This window comes from Oncorhynchus mykiss, chromosome 17, assembly GCF_057628025.1.
Source record: "Oncorhynchus mykiss isolate SJ-2025 chromosome 17, ASM5762802v1, whole genome shotgun sequence".
Classification (NCBI taxonomy): domain Eukaryota; kingdom Metazoa; phylum Chordata; class Actinopteri; order Salmoniformes; family Salmonidae; genus Oncorhynchus; species Oncorhynchus mykiss.
Genome location: NC_143038.1, coordinates 57,496,593 through 57,512,134, shown reverse-complemented (window position 1 = coordinate 57,512,134; position 15,542 = coordinate 57,496,593). Strand labels below are relative to the sequence as shown.

Genomic DNA, 15,542 nt, shown 5'->3' with positions numbered 1-15,542 from the left:
ATTAGAGGTCGGCCGATTAGTCGGAATGGCCGATTAATTAAGGCCGATTTCAAGTTTTCACAACAATCGGAAATCGGTATTTTTGGACACTGATTTGGTCTTTTTTTATTTTTTATTATTTAATCTTTAGTTAACTAGGCAAGTCAGTTAAGAACACATTCTTATTTTCAATGACGGCCTAGGAACGGTGGGTTAACTGCATCGTTCAGGGGCAGAACGACAGATTTTTACCAGCTCGGGGGATTCAATCTTGCAACCTTACAGTTAACTAGTCCAACGCTCTAACCATTGCACTCCACGAGGAGCCTGCCTGTTACGCGAATGCAGTAAGCCAAGGTAAGTTGCTAGCTAGCATTAAACTTATCTTAGAAAAAACAATCAATCAATCAATCATAATCACTAGTTAACTACACATGGTTGATGATATTACTAGTTTATCTAGCATGTCTTGCGTTGCATATAATCGATGCGGTGCGTATCGTTGCTCCAATGTGTACCTAACCATAAACATCAATGCCTTTCTTAAAATCAATACGCAGAAGTATATATTTTTAAACATGCATATTTAGCTAAAAGAAATCCAGGTTAGCAGGCAATATTAACCAGGTGAAATTGTGTCACTTCTCTTGCGTTCATTGCACGCAGAGTCCGTGTATATGCAACAGTTTGGGCCCCCTAATTTGCCAGAATTTTACGTAATTATGGCATAACATTGAAGGATGTGCAATGTAACAGGGATATTTAGACTTATGGATGCCACCCGTTAGATAAAATATGGAACGGTTTCGTATTTCACTGAAAGAATAAACATCTTGTTTTCGAGATGATAGTTTCCGGATTCGACCATATTAATGACCTAAGGCTCGTATTTCTGTGTGTTATCATGTTATAACTAAGTCTATGATTTGATAGAGCAGTCTGACTGAGTGATGGTAGGCAGCAGCAGGCTCGTAAGCATTCATTCAAACAGCACTTTTGTGCGTTTGCCAGCAGCTGTTTATGACTTCAAGCCTATCAACTCCCGAGATTAGGTTTGTGTAACCGATGTGAAATGGCTAGCTAGTTAGCGGGGTGCGCGCTAATAGCGTTTCAAATGTCACTCGCTCTGAGACTTGGAGTGGTTGTTCCCCTTGGCTTGGAGTGGTTGTTCCCCGCGGCTTTTGTGTAGCGATGGGTAACGCTGCTTCGAGGGTGGCTGTTGTCGTTGTGTTCCTGGTTCGAGCCCAGGTAGGAGCGAGGAGAGGGACGGAAGCTATACTGTTGCACTGGCAATACTAAAGTGCCTATAAGAACATCAATAGTCAAAGGTTAATGAAATACAAATGGTATAGAGAGAAATAGTCTGAGCAAGGAACTCAAACGTTAGCTTTCTTGCATGGCACATATTGCACTTTTACTTTCTTCTCCAACACTTTGTTTTTGCATTATTTAAACCAAATTGAACATGTTTCATTTTTTATTTGAGGCTAAATTGATTTTATTGATGTATTATATTAAGTTAAAATAAGTGTTCATTCAGTATTGTTGTAATTGTCATTATAACAAATACATTTTTAAAAATTGGCCGATTAATCGGTATCGGCTCTTTTTGGTCCTCCAATAATCGGTATCGGCGTTGAAAAATCCTAATCGGTTGACATGTTTCTGTTAATTGTGAAACATTTTTTGGGGCTGCAATTTCTGAGGATGGTAGCTTTAACTTCATCATCTGCAGCAGAGATAACTCTAGGTCTTCCTGTGGCGGTCCTCATAAGTGCCAGTTTCATCATAGCGCTTGATGGTTTTTGCGACTAAGGCCTTCATGTCTTAAAGTAATGATGGACTGTCGTTTGTCTTTGCTTATTTGAGCTGTTCTTGCCATAATATGGACTTGGTTGTCTTCTGAATACCAACCCAACCTTTTCACACACAACTGATTGGCTGAAACACATTAAGAAGGAAAGAAATTTTACAAATTCAATTTTTACAAGGCACACCTGTTAACTGAAATGCATTCCAGGTGACTACCTTATGAAGCTGGTTGAGAGAATGCCAATAGTGTGCAAAGCTGTCATCAATTACATACATAACACCATAACTTTCAATATTTTGCTATGAAACCCTTCCTGTGCACGTTACTGATTTGAGTGAATGTCTGTCTGTCCATCCAGAAGAATTCCACCACTGGGAGGAAGACCAGCAAAAAGTCTACAGAGGAGGAAGAGTCTGACGGTGAGGCCGATGAGGATGGTGATGAAGAGTCACACGAAGAGCATCCACCGCCACCCGCCATGTCGTCCTGGTCCAGCGACCATAATTACAATGCAGTAACGCCAGAAAAGACTACACCCATAGCACCACCAACAGTGTTAAACAAAACGTGTATGTATCTCTTTGAAGGTCTTAATAATCCACTCTTAACTGTTTATCTTCTCACACTATAGGGGTTGTCAAGTGAGCCAGTTGAATGTATGATATGCATTGATCTATTACGGGTTCTTTGAAAAACCACGTTGTTTGCCCATTTATAAATGTGGTTGTTATCATGGTGACGTAATGGCTTAGCTGGATGACCCATATCTGTGGGGAAAATTGTAATGACAATGGGGCCCCGAATGTATTCTGTGTATGTTGCCAGGGCATGGTTACTTAGTCAGGTATGCAGAGTGGGTAAGTACACATTGCAATGAATGGATACAAAGGTAAGTATTTTCAGATTTATTTTGAAAACTCTATTGTTAAAAAGAAAATCAGTAACCATGAACAAAACAATGGTTGGGGATTACTTCAATCCTAGATTCATATAAATCCTAGGTTACTGTATGCTGTTTGTGTGTTGGCACCCATGTGGTGCGTATGAGTATCTCCATGTGCTCCTCTTGCTGTTCATCTGAAGGCAGTCCCTCCTTCTTCTCTCCAGCAGGTAGGTCTGTGATTTTTTTTATCCCTGGATTTATACAGTGGACTATACAGAAATACAGCTCACTGCTGATTTAATTAAGCCATACGTTTCTTCAGCGCAGCCAAGGAAGTATTCACTATTAGTTTTGTAAATAATGTGCTGGGTTTTAAAATAGTTTGCATTATTATTCATATTGAATGTCATGCATCCAAACTCCCTCTGCGACACTGGCAATAAAATAAAAGGTGTTAAGACAGATTTTGGATGCCTTGATTGATTATGGGAGAGGTCTTGGATTACTGGGGATGTCCTGGCCAGTTGCTCTGACAGCATGTGCCACAGATCTACACCATGCCAGGAGGAAGTGCAAGTCTGAAGCGGACAGACTGGGGAACAGCTGGGACAGGAAATCTATAGCTTCTTCTACTGAGACAAGACCAGCTGAAGACACAGAAGCACAGAAGTAGTAGAATGACCGCACAAGAAGAGTGGAAGACCACAGTCGTCATAAACTATACATAAAGAGTAGGGAGGCAGACTGTTGTCACCTAAAAGTTATACCACACTTCTGATTTACTGATATGAAAATATATGAAAGATATATTTAGGGACAATTGAGTATATTTTTCACTATGAGGAACTCAGCTTTGGTTCCTAGCTTTATCCAGGTTACTTAAGAAGGCAGATATTACAGGTTGTGGATTTTTGGAGTGTGAGGGCAGTCGCAAGGTATTTGGCAGTTCATGCTCTTAGGAATCATCTTATCCACCATAATACCAGCTGTCTGTTACTCTCGACCTACAGGGATGTCATATGTGATTCACTCAACCTGCTCGCATGTCTATATCTTCTGATCTGTAATATCTTATTTTGCAGACATACAAGTTCTGATTATGACATTTTGATTGTTTGACAACAAGATCTATATTTTTTGGTACAAATCAGTCAACTTGAAATTGCCTCTCTTTGTATCACAGGGCAATTGTGTAGCTGGTGATGGCAGTAACATTTTCTATTGATGGCACTCGGGTATAGCCGTTTTGCATGTACATCCCAAATTCTCATACTTTGGTAATGAGCAACACAGACATGGCAGAAAAGCTTAATGTGCTTTAACAAAGCTAAAAACGAATATAGATGGTCATACAAATGTAATTTGAGCTAGTATGCACAACCCATGTCTGTTGAAGATGTTGCATTGATCTTAAATAGTTTTTTATTGAATTGTTGAGGTTGGTAATATTCCTTGACAATACATATTTAGTCTTTATTGAATTCTCATTAAATGTGTGTACCCCTGAAGGTAGATGGTGTTAGGATATCACTACACTGTTTTGTTTGCTAGCTTCACAGCTCTACTTTCAGTGGTGAACATATCCAATTGTAGGTGGTTAGGATGAAGATATATAATGTTCAGGCATTATTTTCCTTGACATGGTAAGTTCCAAGTTCAGTTGAACTTTTGGGAAACATTGTTTTTTTCTTTTTCGGGCCACTTGATAGAGTGGGTCAACTGGTGGGATCTTCAAAGACCAAATAAAGGAGGGAGAAACCAATATAATTTTAGTTTTGTGGAGAAATCTCTGTACCCAGTGACTTTCTACACAGGGTGTCTTTGGACACATCTAGTATCTGTTCTTATCTAATGGGTTGTTGATTGGGGTCCAGTGTTGTAGCTCAGGAACGGATGTAAAATGTTGGTTATGCAGGCACCATTCATATCAGAGAGCACTGTTGCTTAGTACACAGTCAGGCCTGTGAGGATTTAGTCAGCTCATCCTTTCTGATAAGACTGAAGTGTTGAGTCTTGCCGACATTCTTCATGAAAAGGATTATCACCATTTCAACTGATGTTAAGAGGATTGAAATTGCAACGCCAACATGATGGCGATACATTTTTGCCGGAGAATAATGGAGATTTCTAATTTCTAACTTTCTGTTTATATTTATTCAACCCATTGTTGTATGTGTGCACATTGTTGACTTTTTCAGTGTGTGGAAAGATGTATTTAACCAGGTTTATTTTGTTTCTAACAAAGAGAGGAGGTCCTGTCTTCAAATCACCAATGTTTTGTGTTTTTTGTATGCATTCTGGTCAGATGCTGTCTGACAGTCGGTCATTAAGTGAATCTAAGTGGGGATATCTTACACCACCCCAAGATCACATTGAATATTCATACATGTCCTAAATTCTGAATTCTATTTATTTGACATTATGTTTATGATGGTTCACATACTGTTTCTACTTAAGTTTAAAATAAGTTGTTTTATCCTCCGCAGCTCCTGAAAAGGAGAGTGAAGAGGACCAGAGTGAGAAGGAACCAACCCCTCCTGAGAAGAAGTCTCCTGCTTCCACAGCACCGCTCAAAGGAGGAAAGAAGTCTCCTGGCCCCAAAGTATTAAAGATATACACCAGACGCAATAAACCAGCAACTCCAGTCAGCAGTGCTAAGGCACCAAAGAAACAACCATATCCCACTCCTAGCAAAACAACCAAATCCAAGAAACCACCACCACCACCTGCTGTCCTGACCCCTTCTGCCCCTGGCTCTCTAGACGCCCCACGCCATCACGTCACAGGGGCCCTGAGGGTCGGCAAGTCCAGCTTTACCATCCCTAAGAAGCAGGCCCAGCCCCAGCAGAGAGACTCCTTAGGCCGTAGTCCGTCCAGAATCCCGTCTTCACCAGCCCCCTCCTCCCGACGCCCTGAGCCAGCCACTTTAGCACCTTCCATGATGTGCCCGACGGCTCCGCCAAACAACCAGATGAGACAGAACATCCGCCGCTCGCTCACAGACATCCTATACAAGAGGTGTGTACCCCATAAGTTTATTGGAGAGAATAGTTTGTATTGTTTTGTGAACTTCATGCTACCTAAGGTCATTCATCTGAATGTTTATATTTCTAAAAGAATACGACTGTTTTAGGCCAATGGGAAATGGATTTGCCTGAAATCTTTATTTATTTATTTATTTTTTAGCTCTAAATGTGAGTTGTATCTCATTGTCCCACCAGGGTGAGTGACAGTGATGATTTGAATATGTCTGAGAACGAGGTGGGAAAACTGGCTGTCAACATTGAGAAAGAGATGTTCAACCTCTGCTTGTGCACGGACAGCAAGTACAAGAACAAGTACAGGGGCCTCATGTTCAACCTGAAGGACCCCAAAAACAAGGTCAGTCCACAGAAACACTGACTAGTCTCTTTTGTGTCTGCAGAAGAGACTAGTCAAGTGATAAGTTGTGTATGCTAAACCAACTATGCTGAATGTTGGAAAGCCATGTACATTTTAATGACAAACTGTCTTTCTATATTATAGTAATGCGTTGTTGGTATGTGGGTAAATTCACTTATAACATGAATTGATCGTGAGTCATGAATTGGATTTAAATTAATCTGCTGAATATTGGAAGTTATGCTCACTCCAACCCAGATGCGCAGCCTACCAGACCTAGAATTATGTGAATGACAATGTGTTGTGCTTGTCTCAGGGCCTTTTCTACAGGGTGGTCTGGGGAGAGGTCAGCCCCTTCAGGTTGGTGAGGCTGAGTGCAGATGAGCTGCTCTCCAAAGAGATCTCAGAGTGGAGGAAGCCTGACACTACTGAGGTAAGAGAACATGATAATGGAAACCAATAATTCTATGAACAGAGCAATACTTGGAATTTCATTGTTTGTGCAGCTAAATATCACTACTAAAGAGACCATATCATTATCCTTATATTCCCATATATGCGCTACAGACACTAAGTTGGTGACCTATGTTGTATCCCATAGGCTCCCAGCGCTAGATCCCAGACAGGGCAGTCCAAATCGAGCCATAGGCAGGATGCTGGCCACCCTGATGTGGACATGGAGGATGCTCCTCCAATGTCTGATGGAGATGTATGTATCTCTGGCACCTCCCCATCTCCTCGCATGGCATCTGCTGCAGTAAGTGGTGGTTTTGTCTTTCATCTTTATTTTCCCAGCATAAGACTGAAAACATGCTATGCTGGGTGGCCAACATTTGGGTAATATATTGTGGTTTTACAGTTGAATTATCTTGCCAACCTGTCCTATCCTTCTTTAAACTGTCCCTTTGTCCTACTGAAGCTCATTGCCATCTGCCCCACACCCTTGCATCACTCAAATCACACCCACTGTGCATAAATGTAGCTATTGTTTTACAGTTGATCTAATGATTCATGTATCAGAACTTTATTGCCATGCAACAAATAGTTGTTGAGAATAATTTTGGTATTCAGGCCCTCATCAGATTTGGCTATGGTTTATGTGCTATTTTGAGAATCCATTGTAGGTCATTTTGTAGATTTGACTGTCTCTCTGGTCTCCTTTTCCAATGTGTTCAGGAACAAGAGGAAGCTGGCTCCACTCCCTTCTCTGGCTCAGTTCAGGCTGGGGTGAAGAGTGGCAGTGCCCTGCCAGATATCTTCAGCATGATGCGGGACACCACGGCTGAGCACAGGGCCCATCTCTTTGACCTCAACTGCAAAATCTGTACAGGTAATAATGAATGAAAAGAATGAGAGGGTGAAGTGTTTTGATGGTATGTAAGAAACGGTGGCATATGTCCCTCAAAGATCTGAGGAAATATCTTAATTCCTATTACTCCATGCTTCACTTAGTGGATTTGAAGGTTTAAGCAGCCTCTGTCTCCTCTCTTCCAGGCCAGAAGTCTGCAGACGATGAACCAGCAGCCAAGAAGGCCAAACTCTCCAAGAAGCCCGAGGTGAGGCAAGAGGTGAGACGCTTGCCCAGGTCCTCCTCATGTGAAGGTGCCCCGGTCAATTATCCCGGCAGTGAGACACCAGTCCCTGAGCCCCTGCCCTACCATGAGGACGCAAGCATCATGTTGCCTCCACCCCAGACCCCAGCCCCTGTCACTGTACCAGCCGTCTCCTCTGTCAGCATCACCCGCAGAGATCCCCGCATGGCAAGACACAGCTCTGGAGTGACGGTCACCCACTCAGCTCCAGACACCTCCATGGTGGCACCAATCTCAACAGATACCTATTCAAGACCTATCCCAGCAGAGCCCGCTCCGGTTGTAGTGATGGAGGTGGTGCCCAAGGGGCCCCTCCCCATGCCCCCGGCTCCTCCACCCTCCATCCCCAGGCCTGTCATGCAAAAAGCTGCCTCGTCAGAGCCTCCCCCAGAGGGTGAGACCGCCATCTTCCTCCATAGTCAGGAGATGATGTGGAAAGGATTCGTCAACATGCACACCGTGGCTAAGTTTGTCACTAAAGCATACCTGGTCTCAGGAACCTTTGAGCACCTGAAAGAGGTTGGTTATTAATTTGTTTGAAAAAAAGGTCAATGGTAGTTTTTTTTACGTGAGCTAAGAAAAAACACATCGTAGAACTAATAACTCAGAGACTGACAACATGACAGCTGTTATATTTTAATCATAGTGAAACTTGAACTCAATTTTGACCAGAATACATGTATTACTTGTTTCATCTGGTTGTGAGTAGGTGTGGTAATAATGTCCTCAGAGTTCAACACAAAGGTGACATTGTTAATCCTGTACAGGATCTACCTGACACCATCCACATCGGAGGCCGAATCTCCCCCAGCACCGTGTGGGACTATGTGGGGAAACTAAAAACGTCACTGTCCAAGGTAAAGCTGTTCACCATGAGATATTTATAAACAACCTACTTCCTGGTTGAGGACCCTAAGGTCATACCTCTCTCTTTGGGTTTGCCCTGTCCCCAGGAGCTGTGTCTGATCCGGTTCCATCCAGCCACAGAGGAGGAGGAGGTGGCCTATGTCTCTCTCTTCTCTTATTTCAGTAGCAGGAAGCGCTTTGGAGTGGTCGCCAACAACAACCGCCGCATCAAAGACCTATACCTCATCCCCCTGAGCTCCAAGGACCCTCTGCCCTCCAAACTGTTACCCTTCGATGGGCCAGGTAAGCATCTGCAGGGAGACACAGAGGCCTCTGATAACCCACACACTGGTTCCAATATGATGTGTCAATATACCTGAACATAATTAAGTTAGTAAAGATGTCAGTCTATAGTTTATTTCTGAGTGGTAAGTATCTTCAGGGTTTAGTTAGTTAGTTTTCTTCTATGTGAAATGAGAGCTTGTTTCATGAAGTTGATTTATGATACACTGTAGGGGGCAATCATGCACTTTTGTTGTTGCCTTCCTCCACGAACATCCCTCTGTACTTTTTCTGTGCGCTCTCTGTACTTTGTGTATATTATCTTGTATCACATGTCTGTCTTAAATAAAGGATGTTGTGCATCACAGGTTGGTGCCACCTTAGATGTCAGTCTCAGCCTGTTGTTTTTAAGGCTCACCTTTTATTCTGCACTGTAGATACTCCAGGGAAAAATGTTTGGGTAATGATGTTGTTTCTGAAAATGACATCTGCCACAGTATGTTACATTTAAAGTGTTCTACACTGCAACTTGGTGTACTGCATTAGTGGATCTCCAGTACTTACATGTCATAACTGAAGCGGGAGCACCTGACCTGCACCTAGCCCATCCCATACCACAAACTGAATGCCTGGGGAGCCATGGTAAGTTATCCTGAGAGAGGTCCATCTCAGTGAGCCTTGGACAGAGATTGGCCCACTTATGTTGCTGTTTTCAAGAAGATTAAGGACAAGAATAATCTATGGCTTTCAACCACTTGTCAGACTGAATTTAAGAATCAAGAAACACACATCCATTTAGTTTGTCAGCAGAGGTTGGGTTGATATGTGTCATTAAAAACGTAAGCTGAGTGCAATGCACTGTACAACAAATATTTTGTCTTTTTTATATGGCATCGTAAAGAATATGTGTAAATGTCCACTTATTTACAAGTGACTTCATGAGAATGCATACTAATGACAATCTAGGAAGAAGAAAAGCTTTTTGAAACGTGTGAATGTCAGTGTTTGTGTAACTTTGAAGGGTGATGAGGTTGTTTGATCAAACAGGAACATGCAGTTTAATGCAGTGCACAGACAGTCACATTTCTCAAAGTATGATGGGAAGTTTGACTGCTCAGCATTGTGATGATTCTTACTACTTTTATAAAGGTTGTCTGTCCTACAATTCTTTTTTTGTATTCTTTTGACACATTCATATTACATTTAATGGTTATACTTTTACCTGATTATACAGGTGGCATTGTTTGCTCATGTTATTGATTGTTTGAACAATTCAAAATGGAAAGTGAAGACCACAGCTTGACTTTAAATCAACACTTTTTTGTGATCTGTTTTTGAAATCCTATGTTGCTGTCATATTAGGGGGTGTTTGAAATAAGCTATCGTTTCACTTCAAACACATCTGTGTCTCTGGAAATGTTTCTTGATTTGAGTTGAGATATGCAGTATACAAGTATGTGAGTGGATACATATGTTCTAGAATGTTTTTTATTCCATTTTCATTATTTTACCTTTCTGTCTTGTAGGTCTTGAGCCAGCGCGCCCTAACCTCCTCCTCGGCTTGGTGATCTGCCAGAAGGAGAAGAAGCGTGCTGTAGCCTCCTTTGAGACTGAAGAGAAGCGTTCCGTGACCCAAATCAGAGACCTAGATGACACAGGCCTTCCAAAACCAACCTCAGCCATCAAGGCTGAAGTGAAAGCAGAGAAAGCCTTGCGGTACACCCAAGATCTTCCCTTCAACACATCCCCCCCAGGTACACCTCCCCCTCTCAGCTCCTCAGAGACCTCATCCACCTCCATGGCAGCCTCATCAGTGCTGTCCTTCCTGTCTTCTGTCAAAGCCCCTGCTACAGGCAGAGAGTCACCTTCCTCCAGCTCTGCTGCATCCTCTGCTACCAATGCCACCCCCCTTCAGACCATCCTGAAGACTTTGTTTGGGAACAAGATGAATGACTCTGAGGCCTCCATGTCCCCTTCTGAGCATGGTGCTGTTGACGTCTCAGCTGGCCCCGCTACTCTGCTTGATCCCATCGTTCAGCAGTTTGGACAGATTTCTAAGGAGAAGCAGGTGGAGGAGGATGAGGATGACCGACCATATGACCCAGAGGAAGAGTATGACCCAGGTATGGGCTATGGAGCACCCCAGAAGTTAGTTAAAGAACCTGAGGTCATCAAGCAGCCAGAGGCTACGGATCTGGACGATGTGGCTTATGACCCAGAGGATGACACCATCTTTGAGGAGGTCAGGACTGATGTCCCTGGTCAAGCCAGGGCCGCACCTGGAGGTCTGACCGAACAGCAGAAAATGCTGGAGGATCTCAACAAACAGATTGAGGAGCAGAAACGTCAGCTTGAGGAGCAGGAGGAATCCATCTACCAACCAGGGTCAACCACAGGGACATCAGCTGCCTCGTTCTCAGTCATTGACAGCTTGATCTCTCAGCCATCCCTACTGGCCAACAGTCAGCTCCTGCAGCTGGGAAAAAAGGTTGATGAGTTGATGAAATCCTCTACTGCCGCTCCTTTGATTAACCAGAGAAGGGACCCAAGGCAGAGCAGGGACCCCAGGCCGAGCAGAGACCCCAGGAGGCTAACCTCAGACTCGATAGAAAAAGAAGAGACACCTCTTCCTGCTCCTGTCACAGCCACCACGCAACCACCACAGACTGATGTCCAAGAACCAGAAACACCACTGTCCCAAGAAGAGGTTATAACAGAATCTCTTCCCTTCCTGGGATCAGACACAACAGGGGAGTCCATTCCCCTGTTAGGTGAGAGTGTAGAACCTGATATGGAGGTCAATTACGTGGAGAAACGAACTGTGGAATCGGAGGAAGTTGACCCAACCAAGAGTGACTTTGACAAATACAGTATTTGGCCAAATGCAGCCAGCATTTTAAAGACAGGGGAGATTTCTAATTCTGAGCAGAACAGTCAAGAGTCTACGTCCTCTGGCTACTTCAAGATGTCCGCAAACAGCTCCTCAGCTTCACCTACAATTCATGTACTGTCTCAGAATGTCACCCAGGATAGCTCCACCCTGATGGACACCCAATCCTCCCACATGTTACACATGGAAACATCAGCCTACATGGACTATGGAGCTCCTCCTGACGTTCCTCCAACAGCCACCTTCCCACCCCACCTTGGACCCCCACCGATGCAGGGTCCACCTCCAATGCTTGGGCCACCACCCATGCAGAGTATTCCTTCCTTGTCAGGCTCTCTTCCTATGCAGAGACCTCTACCCATACCGGTTCCTTCACCCATGCAAGTGGAGAGTGACCAGTCTCAGTACTCTCAGTATGGGCCAACTCCTACTGCTTACCCTCCCTATCAGAACCAGTGGGGTGGCTCTCAGCAGCAGTATGAGGCACCCCTTGGACCTCCACTCCAGACCATGATGCAACCCAGAGGACCCCCTCCATTCCAACCGATGGGCCAGAGAGCTCCACCTCCCCAGATGTTCAATGCACCCATGGGTTCCCTGGCTCCACGGCACATGGGGCAACAAGGCCCACCTCCAGGCCAGTTCATGGAGGGCCATGGCCTTCCCCCACCTCCTACTTATGATGGGCAAAATGGTTTAGCTCCAGCAAGGTTCACTGGACCCCCTCCTCCATTCAACTTCCCTGGACCCAGAGGCCCCCCTCCTCCCTTCACAGGTCCTCCCCCAGGCCACTTTGACAACAGAGGACCCCCTCCATCGCACTTCCCCGGACCCAGAGGTCCTCCGCTTTCTCATTTTGGTGATCATGGGTCCCAAGCACCAATGATCGACCCACCAAGAGGCCCTGTAGACCAGTACAACAATGCCAGTGTTGGTTCCTACCAGCAGAGCATGGACCATCACCAGGGTCAGACCCCTCCACACATGTACAAAGACAACCAGGCTCCCCCACCAGGCCCCTCTTACAGAGGACCTCCACACTACCAGTATGAGGGGCGGAGAGGCGCGCCTCCCAGTGGAGATGTGGGTGAACAACATTTCCATCCACCTAACCAGTTTCGGGGATCTAGAGCACCCTCCCCACCACCACACAGGGGATCTTATGATGACCAGAGACAAGACCACCAGGGGGGCCCACCTCAGCATTTCGGAGGACCTGACCGGTTTCGCCTTGACAATCCAGTAGACTTAAGACCAACCCGCCACAGTGGGCCACTGCTCCCAACCCCTCCAGAGGGCCCCATACCTCTACCAAACCGCATGAGGGGCCACAGCCCAGAGTCCCACAGGGATGACCACTGGCGACGACACTCGCCTGACATGAGAAAGAGCAGCTCCACCAGAGAGGGCTCAGAGCCCCGCGGTGGAGACAGTGCCAGTCGGTTTGAGGGTGGCCACAAAGACCGGGAGCCAATCCCTGTTTCCTCTGGGCTGTCGGAAAGGCAGAAGGATCTGTCTGAGGACCGCAGGAGGGAGAGGGACCGTGAGGGGCCCCATGGGGCCAGGCCATGGGACAGGAGCCAGGGCAAGCGCTGGAGCCGGGAGAGGGACAGAGGCAGGGAGAGAGACCGAGGAGAGAGGGAACGTAGCCGGGAGAGAGACCGCAGCAGAGGGAGGGCGGGAGAGCGGCACAGGGTTCCAGAGGGAGAGCGGCACAGGGTTCCAGAAGGAGAGCGGCACAGGGCTGCAGAGGGAGAGCGGCACAGGGTTGCAGAGGGAGAGCGGCACAGGGCTGCAGAGGGAGAGCGGCACAGGGCTGCAGAGGGAGAGCGGCACAGGGCTCCAGAGGGAGAGCGGCACAGGGCTCCAGAGGGAGAGCGGCACAGGGCTCCAGAGGGAGAGCGGCACAGGGCTCCAGAGGGAGAGCGGCACAGGGCTCCAGAGGGAGACGGGCACAGGGCTCCAGAGGGAGACGGGCACAGGGCTCCAGAGGGAGACGGGCACAGGGCTCCAGAGGGAGACGGGCACAGGGCTCCAGAGGGAGACGGGCACAGGGCTCCAGAGGGAGACAAGAGGAAGGACAAGGAGAGAGATCGTGACCGAGAAAGGGACAGAGTTAGGGGGAGAGAGCCTGACAGGAGAGACTACGACCGAGAGAGAGCCAGGAACAGAGACCGAGAGAGAGACAGAGAAAGGAAAAGAGACGGGACCAGGAGCAGAGACCGGGACAGAGGCAGGGAGAGAGAGCCTGACAGGAGAGAAAACGACAGAGACAGAGCACGGGACCGAGAAAAGGACAAAGACCGAGACCGCCGGGACAGGAGCAAGAGCAAAGACAAAAAAGAATCAAACAAATCTTATGTCCCAAAGGAGAATGATAAACCTGCAGAGGTGGAAAGTGATAAAAACACATCATAATGTCTTACTTCTGTGGACCACTTTTCTCTGTAGTAACTCAATCACAGTGTGACTTTCACTTTCAGCATCATAACTGTACATGTAAATAGACATTATTGTGAATGCTCTTGTAGTTGAAAGGTCTACACATTTTGTATTCCTTTGGCCATTTTATACATTTTAACACATTTAAAGGAACTAATTGTGTGGTCTTAAGTATGATCCCATCTACCTTTCTCCTGTCAAAGTACCTTCACAGGGTACAATAATCACATGAAAGTAACTCCCTTCCTTGTAATGTAGATATGAATGTATTTGTGTATATACTGGTATGTTTTTAATCACATTTTTCTAAGTAGAGAAATTATAAGCCATATATCTGGAATGGATAATGTGAGAATTGAGGAAACACATTGATTGCTATAGTCTAACATATATGACAGTATGTGCTTATATGTTCATCAGTCAAGCACTGAAGGGTTGTATCTATAGTATTGCAAATTACAGTTAACATTTGAAATGTCCTGATTTTGTTTAAACTTGGCCAATTAAACCTACTTTGACTACATATCTCTTTGTCATTAATGGGTATTGTCTAACAGATTATTTTATTGATTTGAGTTGCATGTAAATCAATGTCCGGTACATCCACTTCAGGACAATTGCCCTGAGCCTTGGCTTGCTACCTGCTACTCACACCAAATTGAGTCCAATCCAATCCAACATTTGGATGCACGTGTGATCTGGGGGCATGTAACCAAAAGCAATGTAGATTGGCCAATGATTGACTTAGTGAACAGAGAATGTACAGAATGTACATTATGCCTATTACATTTTCCTAAATATTTTTAGAGGATTCCAGTATAATTCTTCCAGAATATTGAGAACAGGAAGATGTCTGACTTACACCTCACCTCAGAGGCTGAAAAGAGAGATTTCGAACATATGGGCTCAATTTATACATCATTCACAATTCTAAAATGGCAGGCACATACTTTTTAAGGCACCTGCAGCCTATTTTAAACAGAATATATGTGATATCTCTTAAAGGGCAATTCTGACACTTTTCAATCTTATCTCCAGCGTCTACATATCTGAAAACAGTGCATTTCTATGGTATGTGGTTAAAAAAAAGTCATTAAAAAAGGCTTCTGACACAGGGTAGGATTAAAAGTTAAAAAGTGATTTGAAAAACCTGCATAGAGTTTCCAGCCCATGGGAGGGTATTTTCTTGCTTCCTACGTCACCGCTAATGTCATAGTGTTTGAAAACCAGTTTTTAAAATGTTTTAACTTTTCATGTCATCGGGTAGGGCCTGGTTTCCCGATAGCGATTTAATTTAGGTTTACAAGTGTTTTAATGATGTATCTTGCCTACAACGGACAAAGATGCATCACACGTTTCCCAAAACCCCATGCAGTAAGAACGTTTGCAGAAAGAACGTTCGCTAGTGGTCTTTGGAGCATGTGTCGATACTGA

General features: G+C 45.0%; 1 protein-coding gene across 6 annotated transcripts in view; it reads left to right on the top strand.

Moving 5' to 3' along the window:
* Window positions 1-14,631, top strand: part of LOC110494545 (death-inducer obliterator 1) — a 28,268-nt gene extending 13,637 nt beyond the window's left edge. For 4 of the 6 annotated variants that reach the window (XM_036950613.2, XM_036950610.2, XM_090206015.1 and 1 more), the window contains 10 exons: window positions 2,151-2,361; window positions 5,162-5,693; window positions 5,897-6,056; window positions 6,373-6,489; window positions 6,658-6,813; window positions 7,233-7,386; window positions 7,551-8,167; window positions 8,416-8,505; window positions 8,602-8,797; window positions 10,303-14,631. In XM_036950613.2, the coding sequence (XP_036806508.2) occupies window positions 2,151-2,361; window positions 5,162-5,693; window positions 5,897-6,056; window positions 6,373-6,489; window positions 6,658-6,813; window positions 7,233-7,386; window positions 7,551-8,167; window positions 8,416-8,505; window positions 8,602-8,797; window positions 10,303-14,084 (6,015 nt within the window). In that variant the 3' untranslated portion in view covers window positions 14,085-14,631. The remainder of the gene's footprint in view (window positions 1-2,150; window positions 2,362-5,161; window positions 5,694-5,896; window positions 6,057-6,372; window positions 6,490-6,657; window positions 6,814-7,232; window positions 7,387-7,550; window positions 8,168-8,415; window positions 8,506-8,601; window positions 8,798-10,302) is intronic. The other 2 variants (XM_090206016.1, XM_036950611.2) reach the window with 1 other exon arrangement.
* The last annotated feature ends 911 nt before the right edge of the window (window positions 14,632-15,542 follow it).